General features: G+C 51.9%; 1 protein-coding gene across 1 annotated transcript in view; it reads right to left on the bottom strand.

The window, feature by feature from the left end:
* The window catches only part of STK31 (serine/threonine kinase 31), a 267,725-nt gene that overhangs the window by 105,643 nt on the left and 145,799 nt on the right, over positions 1–16,283 (bottom strand). Inside the window, exons 15-16 of the mRNA XM_075315356.1 lie at positions 14,703–14,834; positions 13,661–13,762 (exon numbers count right to left, since the gene is read on the bottom strand). Of these exons, the coding sequence (XP_075171471.1) occupies positions 13,661–13,762; positions 14,703–14,834 (234 nt within the window). The remainder of the gene's footprint in view (positions 1–13,660; positions 13,763–14,702; positions 14,835–16,283) is intronic.

Here is a 16,283-nt window from a genome sequence, read left to right on the forward strand (position 1 = left end):
CCAGAGCTCCATCTGTCTGTCAGTGGCATCTTTAAGTGCCGCTCCATCTTCCACTGCAACTAAGGATCTAGCTGCAAGCCTGGAGATTGGAGGGTCCGCCTTGGGACACTGGGTCCAGCCCTTGACCACGTCAGGGGGAAAAGGATAGCGTGTATCTTTAAGCCGTTTGGAAAACCGCTTATCAGGATAAGCGTGGTGTTTCTGGATTGCGTCTCTAAAGTCAGAGTGGTCCAGAAAAGAGCTTAATTTACGCTTGGGATATCTGAAATGGAATTTCTCATGCTGTGAAGCTGACTCCTCCGCAGGAGGAGCTGGCGGAGAAATATCTAACATCTTATTGATGGACGCTATAAGATCATTCACTATGGCGTCACCATCCGGTGTATCCAGATTGAGAGCGGTCCCAGGATCAGAATCCTGATCAGTTACATCCGCCTCATCACCCATAGATTCATCCCGCTGGGATCCTGACCAGTGAGACGAAGTTAAGGGCCCCTCATAGCGAGCCCGCTTAGGCTGTCTGGGACTGTCGTCCGAGTCAGAGCCGTCACCCTGGGGTGCATGTGACACCCCCGGAGCCCGGAAGTGTTCCAGCTGAGGGGGACCAGGGAGCAATGATTCAACAGTGTCCGTGGTCTGAGTTACTGGTCTAGACTGCAATGTTTCAAGAATCTTAGACATCGTCATAGACAATCTATCAGCAAAAGCTGCAAACTCCGTTCCTGTCACCTGGACAGCATTCACAGGTGGTACACCCTGGGTCACGTCTAGCAGAGGCCCCGGCTGAGCAAGTGCTGCAGGGGCCGAGCACTGCACACAATGGGGGTCAGTGGAACCTGCCGGTAGAGCAGCCCCACATGCGGTACAGGCAGCATATAAAGTCTGTGCCTTGGCACCCTTGCGTTTAACGGACGACATGCTGTTGCCTCCTTGCAATCTAGGAGGGTATATAGCCGAGAATCACCAGCGACCGTACAGTGAAAAGTATTTGCAAACACAAAATACCAAGTACACAACGGCACAAGTGGGGGTGAGCCCTTGAGGGCTGCTTACCGCCCGCTGAAAAGCGGGTATGAGATCGTAGAATCCCGTGTCTGGGTCTCCCAGGCTCCCCTCTCCAGCTCAGCGTGCAGACAGGAATGGCTGCCGGCGTCCTGTGAAGAGGGGCGGACCGTGGGCGTGCCACAAACAAAGTGCGGGAAACTGCGTCCTACTGTGCCTGGTGTGAGGGCTGGAGTATGTAAAACAGACTCCAGCCCTCAGCGCTGATGCTCTGTACGGCGTCCCGCCCTCCTCCTGACTGGCAGGTGCGGAGGCGGGAACGAGACGAACTAGGCCGCAAAAGCCGGGGACTGTAGTAATAAGCGCGGCCGTGATATATGCACGGCCAGCGCGGAAGTCCCCGGCGCACCACAAATCCCAGCCGCGTCGCAGTGTGACTGACCCCAGCGGCCGGCGCGACCGTTCGCCCTAAGTCTACCCACTCAGCCAAGCTGTAGTGAGGAAATGGCACAAGCGCAGCAGCGCTGATGTCCCCGGCGCACTAACACACCCAGCCATGCTGCGGTGTGCGCGCGGTATGCACGGGGACACAGAGTACCTTGACGGAGCAGGGCCTGTCCCTGACGATACTCCGCTCCATATCCAGCGGCTTCTCCAGGGGCTGCGGATGGAGCACGGTCTCAGTGCCTGGAGACCGGTAAAGTCCCACTTCACCCGGAACCCTAATGGGGATGGGGAAGGAATCAGCATGTGGGCTCCAGCCTCCGTACCCGCAATGGGTACCTCAACCTTAACAAACACCGCCGACAGAAAGTGGGGTGAGAAGGGAGCATGCTGGGGGCCCTGTATGGGCCCTCTTTTCTTCCATCCGACATAGTCAGCAGCTGCTGCTGACTAAACAGTGGAGCTATGCGTGCGTGTCTGACCTCCTTCGCACAAAGCAAAAAACTGAGGAACCCGTGATCCCACGGGGGGGTGTATAGCCAGAAGGGGAGGGGCCTTACACTTTTAAGTGTAGTACTTTGTGCGGCCTCCGGAGGCAGTAGCTATACACCCAATTGTCTGGGTCTCCCAATTAGGAGCGACAAAGAAGAAGGGAATTTTGTTACTTACCGTAAATTCCTTTTCTTCTAGCTCCAATTGGGAGACCCAGACGATTGGGTGTATAGCTACTGCCTCCGGAGGCCACACAAAGTATTACACTAAAAAGTGTAAGGCCCCTCCCCTTCTGCATATACACCCCCCGTGGGATCACGGGCTGCTTCAGTTTTAGTGCAAAAGCAAGAAGGAGGAAAGCCAATAACTGGTTAAACAATTCAATCCGAAGGAACATCGGAGAACTGAAACCATTCAACATGAACAACATGTGTACCCGAACAACCAAAAATCCCGAAGGAACAGGGGCGGGTGCTGGGTCTCCCAATTGGAGCTAGAAGAAAAGGAATTTACGGTAAGTAACAAAATTCCCTTCTTCGGCGCTCCATTGGGAGACCCAGACGATTGGGACGTACAAAAGCAGTCCCTGGGTGGGTAAATTAATACCTCAAGTTTGGACTGTAAAAACAGCCCTTCCCTACATGGAGGCAACCGCCGCCTGCAGGACTCTTCTACTTAGGCTGGCATCCGCCTAAGCGTAGGCATGCACCTGATAACGCTTGGTGAAGGTGTGCAGACTCGCCCAGGTAGCCGCCTGGCACACCTGCTGAGCCGTAGCCTGGTGCCGTAATGCCCAGGACGCACCCACGGCTCTGGTAGAATGGGCCTTCAGCCCTGATGGAACCGGAAGCCCAGCAGAACGGTAGGCTTCAAGAATTGGTTCCTTGATCCATCGAGCCAGGGTGGATTTGGAAGCCTGCGACCCTTTGCGCTGACCAGCGACAAGTACAAAGAGTGCATCCGAGCGGCGCAGGGGCGCCGTGCGGGAAATGTAGATTCTGAGCGCTCTCATCAGATCCAACAAATGCAAATCCAATTCATATCGATGAACTGGATGAGGACAAAAGGAAGGTAAGGAGATATCCTGACTGAGATGAAAAGGGGGATACCACCTTAGGGAGAAACCCCGGAATCCGGCGCAGCACTACCTTGTCTTGGTGAAACACCAGGAAGGGAGCTTTGGATGACCGCGCTGCTAGCTCGGACACTCTCTGAAGAGATGTGACCGCTACCAAAAAAGGCCACTTTCTGTGAAAGTCGAGAAAGTGAAACATCCCTCAGAGGCTCAAAGGGCGGCTCCTGGAGAGCAATTAGTACCCTGTTCAGATCCCATGGGTCTAACGGCCTCTTGTACGGAGGGACAATGTGACAAACCCCCTGCAGGAACGTGCGTACCTGAGGAAGTCGTACTATGCGCTTTTGAAAGAATACAGACAGCGCTGGGACTCGTCCGTTAAGGGAGCCGAGCGACAAACCTTTTCCCAAACCAGATTGCAGGAAGGAAGGAAAAGTAGGCAATGCAAATGTCCAGGGAGACACTCCCTGAGCAGAGCACTAAGATAAGAATATCTTCCACGTCTTGTGGTAGATCTTGACAGACGTCGGCTTCCTAGCCCGTCTCATGGTGACAATGACGTCTTGAGATAATCCTGAAGACGCTAGGATCCAGGACTCAATGGCCACACAGTCAGGTTCAGGGCTGTAGAATTCAGATGGAAAAAACGGCCCTTGGGACAGTAAGTCTGGCCGGTCTGGTAGTGCCCACGGTTGGCCGACCGTGAGATGCCACAGATGCAGGTACCACGACCTCCTCGGCCAGTCTGGGGCGACGAGGATGGCGCGGCGGCAATCGGAGCTGATCTTGCGTAGCCCTCTGGGCCACAGTGCCAGAGGGGGAAACACATAGGGTAGCTGGAACTGCGACCAATCCTGAACTAAGGCGCCTGCCGCCAGAGCTCTTTGATTGTGAGACCGCGCCATGAAAATCGGGCCCTTGTTGTTGTGCCGAGACGCCATTAGGTCGACGTCCGGCCTCCCCCAGCGGCTACAGATTTCTTGAAACCCGTCCGGGTGCAGAGACCATTCCCCTGCGTCCATGCCCTGGCGACTGAGGAAGTCTGCTTCCTAGTTTTCTACGCCCGGGATGTGAACTGCGGATATGGTGTATGCTCTGTCTTCCACCCACATCAGAATCCGCCAAACTTCCTGGGAGGCTTGCCGACTGCGTGTTCCGCCTTGGTGGTTGATGTATGCCACCGCTGCGAAGTTGTCCGACTGAATTCGGATCTGTTTGCCTTCCAGCCTCTGCTGGAAGGTTTGCAGGGCAAGATACCCTGCCCAGATTTCCAGAACATTGGTCTGAAGGGTGGACTCCTCTGAAGAGAGTCCTTGCCCGTCTGAGAAAAGGGGTACGTTCCTGTCTAGGGACGTCGACTTCCCATCCCATTGGCGAAGAATGTCCTATAGAAGTGGACGCAGATGAAACTGCGCGAAAGGGACTGCCTCTGCATGAGGCGTCTTAAGGGGTGCGACTGGCCTTGAAGGAGAGACTGCACCCCCGTCTGTAGTGAACGCTGTATGTCCAGCGGGAGCTGCACTATCGCTGAGAGAGTGTGAAGCTCCATGCCAAGATATGTCAGCGATTGGGTCGGTGTCAGATTTAACTTTGAAAAGTTTATGATCCACTCGAAACTCTGGAGAGTCTCCAGCGCCACGTTCAGGCTGTGTTGGCATGCCTCTTGAGAGGGTGCCTTGACAAGTAGATCGTCCAAGTAAGGGATCACAGAGTGACCCTGAGAGTGCAGGACTACTCCCACTGCTGCCATGAACTTGGTGAAAAGCCGTGGGGCTGTCGCCAGACCGAAGGGCAGGGCTACGAACTGAAGATGCTCTTCTTCAATAACGAATCGTAGCCAACACCGGTGCTCTGGAGCAATCGGCACGTGGAGATAAGCATCCTGATGTCTATTGACGCTAGGAAATCTCCTTGAGACATTGAGGCAATGACGGAGCGGAGGGATTCCATCCGGAACCGCCTGGTTTTCACGTGCTTGTTGAGCAGGTTTAGGTCCAAAACGGAACGGAAAGAGCCGTCGTTTTTTGGTACCACAACCAGATTGGAGTAAAAACCGTATCTTGTTCCTGAGGAGGAACAGGGATTACCACTCCTTCTGCCTGCAGAAGAGCATCGGCTCGGTCGGGAGGTGAGGAAGTTCTGAAGATCTAGTCGGAGGACGAGAACAGAACTCTATCCTGTACACGTGAGACAAAATGTCTCTCACCCACCGGTCTTTGACCTGTGGCAGCTAAATGTCGCCAAAGCGGGAGAGTCTGCCACCGACCGCGGATGCGGAGAGAGAGGGCTGAACGTCATGAGGAAACCGCCTTGGTAGCGGTTCCTCCGGCTGCCTTCCTTGGGCGTGATTGAGCCTGCCAGGAATCTGCGCCTCTCTGAGCCTTTTGAGTCCTTTTGGACGAGGACAATTGGGACCTGCCCGAGCCTGGGAAGGACCGAAACCTCGACTGTCCCTTCTTCTGTTGGGTGTTGTTTGATCTGGGCTGGTGTAAGGAAGAGTCCTTACCCTTGGACTGTTTAATGATTTCATCCAATCGCTCACCAAACAGTCTGTCACCAGATAATGGCAAACTGGTTAAGCACTTTTTTGGAAGCAGAATCTGCTTTCCATTCCCTCAACCACAAGGCTCTGCGTAAAACCACGGAGTCGGCGGACGCCACTGACGTACGGCTCGTAGAGTGCAGGACAGCATTAATAGCGTAAGTCGCAATGCAGACATTGCGAGGTTAAGGACGCCATCTGCGGCACAGATGTACATGTGACAGTGTCCACGTGCGCAAGACCAGCTGAAATAGCTTGGAATGCCCATACGGCTGCGAATGCCGGAGCAACCGACACGCCGATAGCTTCATAGACAGAATTCAACCAGAGGACCATCTGTCTGTCAATGGCATCTTTAAGTGAAGTCCCATCTTCCACTGCAACTATGGATCTAGCCGCAAGCCTGGAGATTGGGGGATCCACCTTTGGACACTGGGTCCAGCGCTTGACCACGTCAGGGAGAAAAAAGGATAACGTGTATCCTTAATACGATTGGAGAACGCTTATCTGGATAAGTGTGGTGTTTCCGGATTGCTTCTCTGAAGTCAGAGTGGTCAGAAAAGTACTCAATATACGCTTGAGATACTGAAAAGGGATTTCTTCTGCTGTGAAGCTGACTCCTCCACCGGAGGAGCTGAGGGAGAAATATCCAACATTCCCTTGATGGACGCTAGAAGATCATTCACTATGGCGTCACCATCCGGAGTATCCGGATTGAGAGCAGTCTCAGGATCAGAGTCCTGATCAGCTACGTCTGCCTCATCATACAGAGAGTCCTGCTGGGACCCTAACCAGTGGTGAAGCCGAGTGCCGCTCCCAGCGAGCTCGCTCAGACTGTCTGGGACTGTCGTCCGTGTCAGAGCCTGCGCCCTGGGATGTATGGGACCCCCCCGGAGCACTGATTTGTTCCAAATGAGGGCGGCCAGGGAGCATTGTATCAACATTGCCCATGGTCCGTCTGGACTGCAAAGTCTCTAAGATGTTAGTCACGGTCACAGACAATCTATCAGCCGAAACTGCAACTCCGTCCCTGTCCCTGGACAGGGTTCACAGGTGGTTCCTTTGGCCACCTCTAGCAGAGACCCCGGCTGACCAAGTGGTACAGGGGAGCATTGCACACAATGGGGACAGTGGAACCTGCCGTGTGGTAACAGTATCACGTGCAGCACAAGCAGCATAGAAAGCCTGTGCCTTGGCACCCTTTCTTTTTTGCTGCTGTTGTCTAGCCATCTAGAAGCATATAGCCAAGAATAGCGACCGTACAGTGCAATGTATAGCATACAAGCAGAAAGTACAAATGAACACTTCAGCACATGCAGTATAAGCAGCATAGAACGCCTGTGCCTTAGCACCCTTGCTTTTTTGCTGCTGTTGTCCAGCCATCTAGGAGTATATAGCCAAGAATAGCGACCGTACAGTGCAGTGTATAGCATACCAGCATAAAGTACAAATGAACACTTCAGCACATGCAATACAAGCAGCCTAGAAAGCCCGTGCCTTAGCACCCTTGCTTTTTGCTGCTGTAGTCTAGCCATCTAGGCATAAAGTACAAATGGCATTAGTGGGGTCAGCACTTCAGGTGCTGCTTACCGCCCGCACAAAGGCGGGTGTGTGGTCGCCCGAATCCTGTGACTGGTTGCCCAGAGCTTGTCTCCCTTCTCCAGCCCAGACTGCGTGCAGGAATGGCCGCCGGCGTCCTGTGAAGAGGGGCGGGCCGTGGGCGTGCCCCAGACAAGAGCGGGAAACTGGCGTCCCACTGTGTCCAGTGAAGGGGGCTGGAGAATGCAAAGCAGACTCCAGCTCTCGGCGCTGACTTTCTGTACAGCGTCCCGCCCCTCCCCTGACTGGCAGGGCTGGGGGCGGGAACGAAGCGAAAACTAGGCCGCCAAGCCGGGGACTCGAGTAATAAGCGCGGCCGTCCTATGTGCACGGCCAGCGCGGAAGTCCCCGGCGCACCACAAGTCCCAGCCGCGCCACAGTGTAAAACACCCCGCAGCGGCCGGCGCGGCAGTTTCTAACACATAAATTCACTCAGCTAAGCTGCAGTGAATAATAGCACAAGCGCTCCGCGCTGTTGTCCCCGGCGCACTAGCACTCCCAGCAATGATGGTGTGTGTGTGCGCGATGTGTACGGGGACACAGAGTACCTTAATGTAGCAGGGCCCTGTCCCTGACGATACCCAGCTCCATATCCAGCAGGTTCTCCGGGTCTGTGGATGGAGCCCGGTCTCAGTGCCTGGAGACCGGTAAGATCCCACTTCACCCAGAGCCCCGAGGGGGGATGGGGAAGGAAGCAGCATGTGGGCTCCAGCCTCCGTACCCGCAATGGGTACCTCAACCTTAACAAACACCGCCGACAAAAGTGGGGTGAGAAGGGAGCATGCTGGGGGCCCTAGTATGGGCCCTCTTTTCTTCCATCCGACATAGTCAGCAGCTACTGCTGACTAAACAGTGGAGCTATGCGTGGATGTCTGACCTCCTTCGCACAAAGCATAAAACTGAAGCAGCCCGTGATCCCACGGGGGGTGTATATGCAGAAGGGGAGGGGCCTTACACTTTTTAGTGTAATACTTTGTGTGGCCTCCGGAGGCAGTAGCTATACACCCAATCGTCTGGGTCTCCCAATGGAGCGCCGAAGAAAGGAAGATTTTCCACGTATGGTGGTAAATGCGGGATGAAGCAGGCTTTCGGGCGCGGATTATGGTGGAGATAACCGCGGGGGAGAATCCTGCTCTTGTTAATACCCAGGTCTCAATGGCCATGCAGTCAGCTTCAGGGCTCTGGAGTTCTGATAGGAAATGGGCCCTTGGGTCAGCAAGTCTGGGATGTCTGGAAGGCGCCACGGTACGTCTACGAGCATTTGTACTAATTTGGCGTACCCGGCGCGCCTGGGCCAGTCCGGTGCTATCAGCATCACCGGGACTCCCTCTGCCTTGATTTTCCTAATTACCCGCAGCAGCAGAGGTAGAGGTGGAAATAGGTAAGGCAGGCGGAAGTGGTACCAGGAGCAGACTAGAGCATCCGCGCCGATGGACTGCGGATCGCGTGACCTGGCTATGAACGCGGGTACCTTTGCGTTCAACCTTGAGGCCATTAGATCCACGTCTGGTGTACCCCAGCGAGTGCAGATGTGTAGGAACACGTCTGGGTGGAGAGACCACTCTCCGGCGGCTAGGCCTTGGCGACTTGGAAGTCTGCTGCCCAGTTCTCTACTCCCGGTATGTGTACCGCTGATATCACTGACCCTGTCGATTCGGCCCAGCTGAGGATCCTGTGGGCCTCGAGATAAGCTGCCTTGCTAAAAGTGTCCCCCTGCCGATTGATGTAGGCTACAGCTGTCGCATTGTCCGATTGGACTCGAATCTGATGACCCGCTAGCAGAGGGCAGAACGCCCTGAGCGCTAGGAAGATCGCGCAGATTTCCAGGATGTTTATGGTTAGGGAAGACTCCTGGGGCGTCCAACGTCCTTGAGCAGTGTGGTGCCGGTACACTGCTCCCCAGCCAAGGAGGCTGGCGTCCGTGGTCAGGACCAGCCAGTTCACTGGGAGAAAACATCTCCCCTTCGATAAGGATGAGAACCGAAGCGACCAGCGGAGTGCGTACCTGACTGAAGGCGTCAGGTGAAGATGTCTGTCCAGGGAGAAGGGGCTCTTGTCCCAGGCCGCTAGAAGGGCTAGCTGCAGTGGGCGGGGGTGCAGTTGAGCAAAGGGTACTGCTTCCATAGCCGCCACCATCCTGCCGAGAACCTTCATGCTGAATCGAATGGAGCGAGACGGAGGACGTAGAAGGCAGCACACCGCTCGTTGAAGAGCGATTGCCTTGTCCAGGGGGAGATAGATCAAGCCCCGACGGGTGTCCAGGGACATGCCCAGGAAGGTGATGGATCGTGATGGGATCGGGGGATGATTTGTCTAGATTCACTAGCCACCCTAAGCGGGATAGGGTGTCCACAGTGATCTATACACTGGTTGAGCAGTTGCGGAAGGAGGGGGGGACTTGATGAGGAGGTTGTCCAAGTAAGGGAGAACGACTACTCCCCTGGCGTGAAGGACGCTCATGGCGGCCGCCATGACTTTGGTGAAGACCCTTGGTGCGGTGGCAAGGCCGAAGGGTAGAGCTACAAATTGAAAGTGGGAGTCCTGAACTGCGAAGCGGAGGAACTTTTGGTGATCTGGGGCGATGGGTATGTGCAGGTACGCGTCCCATGGATGCAATAATGGACCTTAGGGACTCCATTCTGAATCTCCGTACATGCACATGTTTGTTCAGGTGTTTGAGGTCCAAGATGGGTCGAACTGACCCATCCTTTTTGGGGACAACAAAGAGGTTGGAATAAAAACCCCTGAACTTCTCGTCGTCCGGGACAGGTATTATCACTCCTGCTGTTTGGAGCGAGTGGATTGCTGAGAAAAAAGCTTTGCGTCGTTTTCGAGTCTTTGGGGGGTTTGAGAGAAAGAACTGACTCAGGGGTCGGGTCCGAAATTCTATGTGGTAACCGGAAGACACAAGGTCTCGCACCCATTTGTCGTCTGAGGCGGCAGCCCAGATGTGTTGAAGAAGCCGCAGTCGACCTCCTACAATGAGTCTGTCTTCCGGGGGGGCCAAAGGAGTCATGAGGGGGGGGGGGGAAATGTCGTGGATGAGTCTCCCTAGTCCTGGATTGTTTCGGTCTAGGCTGCCATGACGAAGTGGGTTTCGGGGAGAGCTAAGAAGGCCGGTCCCTGCATAGTCCACGGCTGGTGGCGGGGAAAGCACGGGATGTCGACCAACCAAATGAGTTCCGAAGGAGCGGAACGAGGACTGTGGGCGTCTGGTGAAGGTCGTCCAGGACTTCAGCTGGGGGAGGGAGGTACTCTTTCCTCCCATGGCGTCAGAAATGAGCTTGTCCAGACGTTCGCCAAACAATCGGTCTGGAAAAAAGGGGATGCCCGTGAGAGACTTCTTGGAGGCAGAGTCCGCTCGCCATTGTCGGAGCCAGAGAGCTCTACGGATGGCTATGGTATTTGAGGCGGCAAATGCTGCGCAGGTAGCAGCGTCCATGGATGCCTGCATGAGGTATTCCGCCGCAGCGGCAATTTGAGCTGTTACCTCTGTGAAGGTATGAGTGAACTGGGATTCGTCAAGCGAAGTGTTAAGGGATTCTGCCCAGACCGAGATCGCCTTTGCGACCCACACAGAGGCAAAGGAGGGCGAGAGGGAGGAACCCGCAGCCTCAAAAGCAGAGCGGGCGAGGTGCTCCACCTGTCTGTCAGATCCTTGATGGAGGAACCATCGGGTAAAGACAGGAGCGTCTTTGTGGCAAGGCGAGAGACCGGGGGGGGGGGGGGTCGACCGAGGGTGGATCGGCCGGCACAGCCCTTAGGGGCAGGTGAGGCAAAAGGATACCGGAACTCCATGAGTTTTCGGTTAGCACAGCGCCTGTCAGGCTTTTCCCTTTGCTTTGTGAGGATATCCTGAAACTCTGGGTGATCAGCGAAAACCTTTTGGGGGTTTCCTTGCCCTCTTAAAGTAGACCGCATGGTCAGTGGCAGTGGATGGGGGTCCTCCACATGCAGAGTTTGGTTGACTGCTGCTATAAGGGAGTCTATTGCAGTTTGATCATCTGGGGAGGATGAAACCAAGGAATCCTCCTGGTACAAACAGCATTCTCCCTCCTCCACCTCTTCAGAAGCCGTGGAGCGTGTGGGAGAGCCTGCCCTGTGTGCTCCCGAGGGAGAGCCCTGGGGGCCATGAGAGAGTGCTGGAGACACCCGGCCATGTGCTCTTTTCCTGATCGCTGCAACCGGTGAAGCATGTGCCCGGATTACCTCAGAAGGCTTCTCCATAGGGGCACCCTCAGGCTGCGTTCCGTCCAGGGGCCCAGAAGGGTGTGGAGGACGACATTGCATAGCCAGAACCAGGTTCTGTGACAGTTTTTCCATGGATTGGTACAGAAACTGTGCCCATTCCGGTGGGCTGGGAGTCCTAGGCTCTGGGCTGACGGTTGCGGCGGGGGTAGGGGGGGAACTTGGGGGGGGCTATAGGGGCACAGGACTCACAGAAAGAGAGGTGTGTTTACGTGGTAGCTCAGCGTGGCAGACAGTGAAGGCTGAATAATCTCTTAGTACCCTTAGAATTCTGCATGTTCCTAGTAGGAGTATGCCAGGAGGGGGAGCAATGCTCAGCAGAGCTACAAGTGAAGCAAGTACCTCACCAGAATCAGCCGATGGCCCTGCGTCCTCAGGAAGGAGTAAGCTCTGTGGAGAACTTCGCACGCTTTCCTGGGGGGGGCGGGGCTTAGCACTAAAAGAGCGCCAAGAAGAAGTCAGTGTGCCCCCCTGCTGTTGGTAGCAAAAAACGGCGGGAAGGGAGCTTCTGTGACAGTTTCTCCCCCTCCCTCCAGTCAGCACACAGCTTGTCACCGGTGGATTATCTCTGCCAGCTTTCCTGCAATCAGAGCACGCAGCTAGAGCAAATAAGCAGAGCAAATAAACAGTGAGTTCCTGAGCTCTGGGCCCTCCCCCCGCCACCAGTAAATTAACTGAACTGTGCAGGATTTTCTGCAAACAGCGAGGGACTTCCCCCTCCTCCAGCCAGCACGCAGCTAGAGAAAAATTAACACTGTGTTCAGGATCCCTGGGGCTCTCCTCCTTGCAATCAGCAAGGGACTTTCTCATAATAAATACTGTAAATTCAGTAGTCCTGGGAGCCTTCCCTGCACCGTCTTTTCTCCCTTTGTCTGGGAAACCAGTCAGGGGGGATCTCACCTTAACACTGCCTCAGTCCAGGCAGTGGAAATAGCAGAGTCAGCCTGCTGTGTCCGGCCACACAGGTGCAATGTTCAACTCAGTGCCTGCAAAGAGGGGCTGAAGAATTGTGCCTCTGCCCTGGGCTCTGGAAAATTGGTGTCTGTGGGACCCGTCGTCCAGTAAAAGGCAGCCCAGGATCCAGCGTCGCAGGAGGGGGTACGTGGAGGCAGCACTTCACGTTCCCGCCCGTTGATGGTATTGGGAGATCGGTCCCAAAAGGAAACAGTCGCCCTCAACAAATAACAAAACCTTGAAAGATGTGCGTCCTACAGACACTAAGCTAAAACTGAGGTTGCCTGGCCCGGCCAGGGGGTGTATACTGCAGAGGAGGAGCTATGCTTTTGCATCTACTTAGTGTCCTCCAAGGGATAGGCAGCATAACACCCATGGTCCTGTGTCCCCCAATGAGGAGTCAGAGAAAAAGCCTATACTCACTCCCGTACCGAACACCAAGGCTGAAGTGACGTCGCGCAAGCCACGCGTCCAATCACTGCCGGATTCTGTCTCCCCACCTTCGGACCAAACGACTATTCAACAGGAATTGAGCGGAGACACAGTGCTCACTTCTTGTTGATTAACTTGTTTGGTCTGAAGTCAGGGAGACGCCAGTAGTGATTGGACGCTGAGCACGTGTAAAATCATAACCCCATGTGAGCACCGCCACCGCGATCCTTGACACCGCTTGAAGGATGCCGGTACAGGAGTTGAGCATAGGTTTTTTCATTTTACATGGGGGAAACGTGGAGTCAGAAGGGGTTGCCCGAGTAGTGGACAACCGCTTTAAACATTTAAAAGTGGTTTGTCCACAACACAATTTTACAGTTTTTCTGTTCTCATGCCAAACAGGACATGTTTTCAATTAAAATATTTTTTGAAAAATTACGCTCCTATAACTAGGTATTGGTAATAGAGACTTGTTACAAAGCTCCCCCAATATTTTTTTTAGACTGAGGCTTGGAACGTCCCCCAATACGATGACAAGTAAACTGCTGCTTCCCAATTGCCAAATTTACCAGCTGGCCTATACAATAGCAGGAATAGCTCCAGTTCCTGTGTATTGGAGCAATGAGGCAGCCTACCAGAGATACCCAGCATGTGTGACAACTGACACCAACACATTGGATGGACATTCCTGAAAAGAAACAAAACACCCCAGGGCTGCCAAAATAAACATGTAACAGTAATATCTAGACAAACTTTTATAAAAAAATTAAAAAAAAATTCCCACTGAAAACATGTTTTTTTGTGATCAACAAAGTCAAATAAGATTGGGTAAGTCAACCCCTTTAAATGCCACTTAAAATACATTGACTCACATATTCATTCCGCTCTTGTTGTATCTCACAGAATATCTTGTTTCTTATGTTTTCTATTTCATTTTTCACGTCAGCGTGAGCTGTTGCATTGTAGTCATCAGACTGCAGAATAGGGAAATCATTGTCACATACATGGGATATTCAGCATAATCAGGCTATAGATTATTTATACTGCATTTACATGCTCCATTTTTGCATCATATTGGCCTTAAAAAAATAGCAGAACTCCTTTCATACAGTGGGTATTTATATGCAATAATCTCTTTATCCAAGGTATTTGTAATTTTATTACTAAGGGAGAATATTCTTTGGATTAATTTCTATGTTGTAAATTTCTGTTGTTTCATAATAAAACTTAGGTGATGGTACGAATTTCCAGTTCATCTAGGCACTAAAAATGACGATATAGTTCCTTGCTGAATTTTACTTTCCATCAAAGGCTAGGCTTTATATTACTGACCCAGTGCAGATGAGCCATTCTCTGCAAAGGACACTTAAGAGTGAACAGAGGTCATCAACATCATAAGCTTGGACACGCCCCGTAGGTCTATTAACCATCAGCTTCCCTCAAAAGATTTTGAAGATACAAATGTAGGTGCCACAAATACATCAGCTACCATTCTACGTTAAAAGCCTAGATGTACCCTCTAGCCTAAAGGGCCCGATACACATTGGACTAAAGTTGACCAAACCTGCTGATATCGACCGATGGGCTATTGTGTATGATGCATCCCAACTCTCCCCAAAAGATGATGTTGGAAGACAGAAGAATCCGGCCTCTTGGTTTCCAACTACCAATCTTCTTGTTCCCCATTAAAAAGGAAAAAAAACAAGAAACAAAACGCAAGAGGAGCCTGAAAGCGCCCATCTTAAAAAGAATACAAGAGCACACAACTGAGCGATCCTTTGTATGGGAGGAGTGGGCAGACACCTGCATAATGGGTATAATGGTCCTAACTGGGGAAACCACATAACCAACATCCATTAATTGCACAGAATAAGCAGTGCAGTGTTGTAGAAACATGATTAAAACTAATCAAACCTCTTCCATGCTGCTGCTCTCCAGCAGTTTCCACCTCAGTTGTGCTTTCAAGCCCTTAATACTCTTCTTGACTGTTATCAAATCATCCACATTTGGGTTTTTATTTATCCATTCAGACATGTTCTTTTTGAACTAGAATGTAAAAAAAAGTTATATATTACATATACTGTATACCCACAAATATCTATACACACTAATATATACACTACTCACAAAATGTTAGGAATATTTGGCTCTCGGCTGAAATTTATGTAAAAACATAAAGTTCACACCACAGTGATATTTTATCATTAAAGTACAGCATTTAAGTAGAAGCATGCAATGGGGATTTCCTCATCTCAAACTATTTATTGAAACAAAATACAACAACAGTGAAGAGCAGCATACCCCCCTCAAAATGTCAATGTCTCATTAACTTGTCATGTGGCCTTGAGCATCAACAGCAGCTTGATGTCGACGTCTCATGCTGCTCCCAAGTGAAGTTATTGTCTGCTGGTGGCATCCCACTCTTCTTGGAGGGCAGCCTCAGGTCATTGAGATGCTGGGGTACAGAGTTACAAACCTCTACACGGGGACTGAGCTGCTTCCATTAGGAATTCCGATCTGGAGAAAGTGCAGTTTACTTCATTTGAGATACCACAGTCTCTCGCAGACGTTCCCTAATGATGTGACCTCGATGAGCTGGAGCATAGTCATCCATGAAGATGAAATTAGGCCGATGTTGCTCATGTAGATCATGTTGAGGCACAATGGCTGGATTAATGATGACTGTACCAGTCACCAAGTGTAGGTCAGATCTGTGTTGACTAGACACACCTGGACATCACCACCAAAGGTTCATCTGGTGACAACAGTGTCTGATACATACTGCTCGCACTGATGTTTCCAACACCGTAGTCCGCTATCATTTTTACTCAGCGTGAATAGGCTCACCAGCACTGAGGCCAACTTATCACCACCTGTGTCTGGTGGTGTATTCAGGTACCCTTGCAGGTTAAAATGAAGGAGTGATGGAATGGCATCTTCCAAGCAGCGATGAGTAAAATTAAAAAAAAAATGTATTCAAACATTTTAAAAAATACTAAAACTGCAGCATGTTGACACCTGACGCGTTTTTGGCGCACAAAAAGATGCTCTTAGTCAGTTTCCTTTGAATAAATATTTTTTATTTTACTCATCGCTCCTTGGAAGATACCGTTCCTTCACTCCTTCATTTCTACCTTTCCATTTCATTGACTGAAACTGCTACATAGAGTGGTGAGCTTCCTTTTTCTTTGGTTTACCCGTGCAGGTTGTCTAGCACGCAGACCACACTGATGTAAACTATTTTCAAAGGTCTGACGTGACACTTGGGCGCCTCTCACTTCCCAAAAATGTTCCTAGAGTTGTGTGGCATTAATCATCCAATTTCAAAGGGCATTGTTCACAATGAAGAGGTCATCAGTGTACGATATGGCCAAAGGACATCCACTTTTATGCCTTTCTGTGACTCTTTCAGTCTCTCTGTATCTCTATACAACCTGCTGATGACACTCTGGCACTAAGCTCAGTGGCCACTTCCATCTCAGAACATCCTGCTTA

Source organism: Anomaloglossus baeobatrachus, chromosome 6 (assembly GCF_048569485.1).
Source record: "Anomaloglossus baeobatrachus isolate aAnoBae1 chromosome 6, aAnoBae1.hap1, whole genome shotgun sequence".
Taxonomy (NCBI): domain Eukaryota; kingdom Metazoa; phylum Chordata; class Amphibia; order Anura; family Aromobatidae; genus Anomaloglossus; species Anomaloglossus baeobatrachus.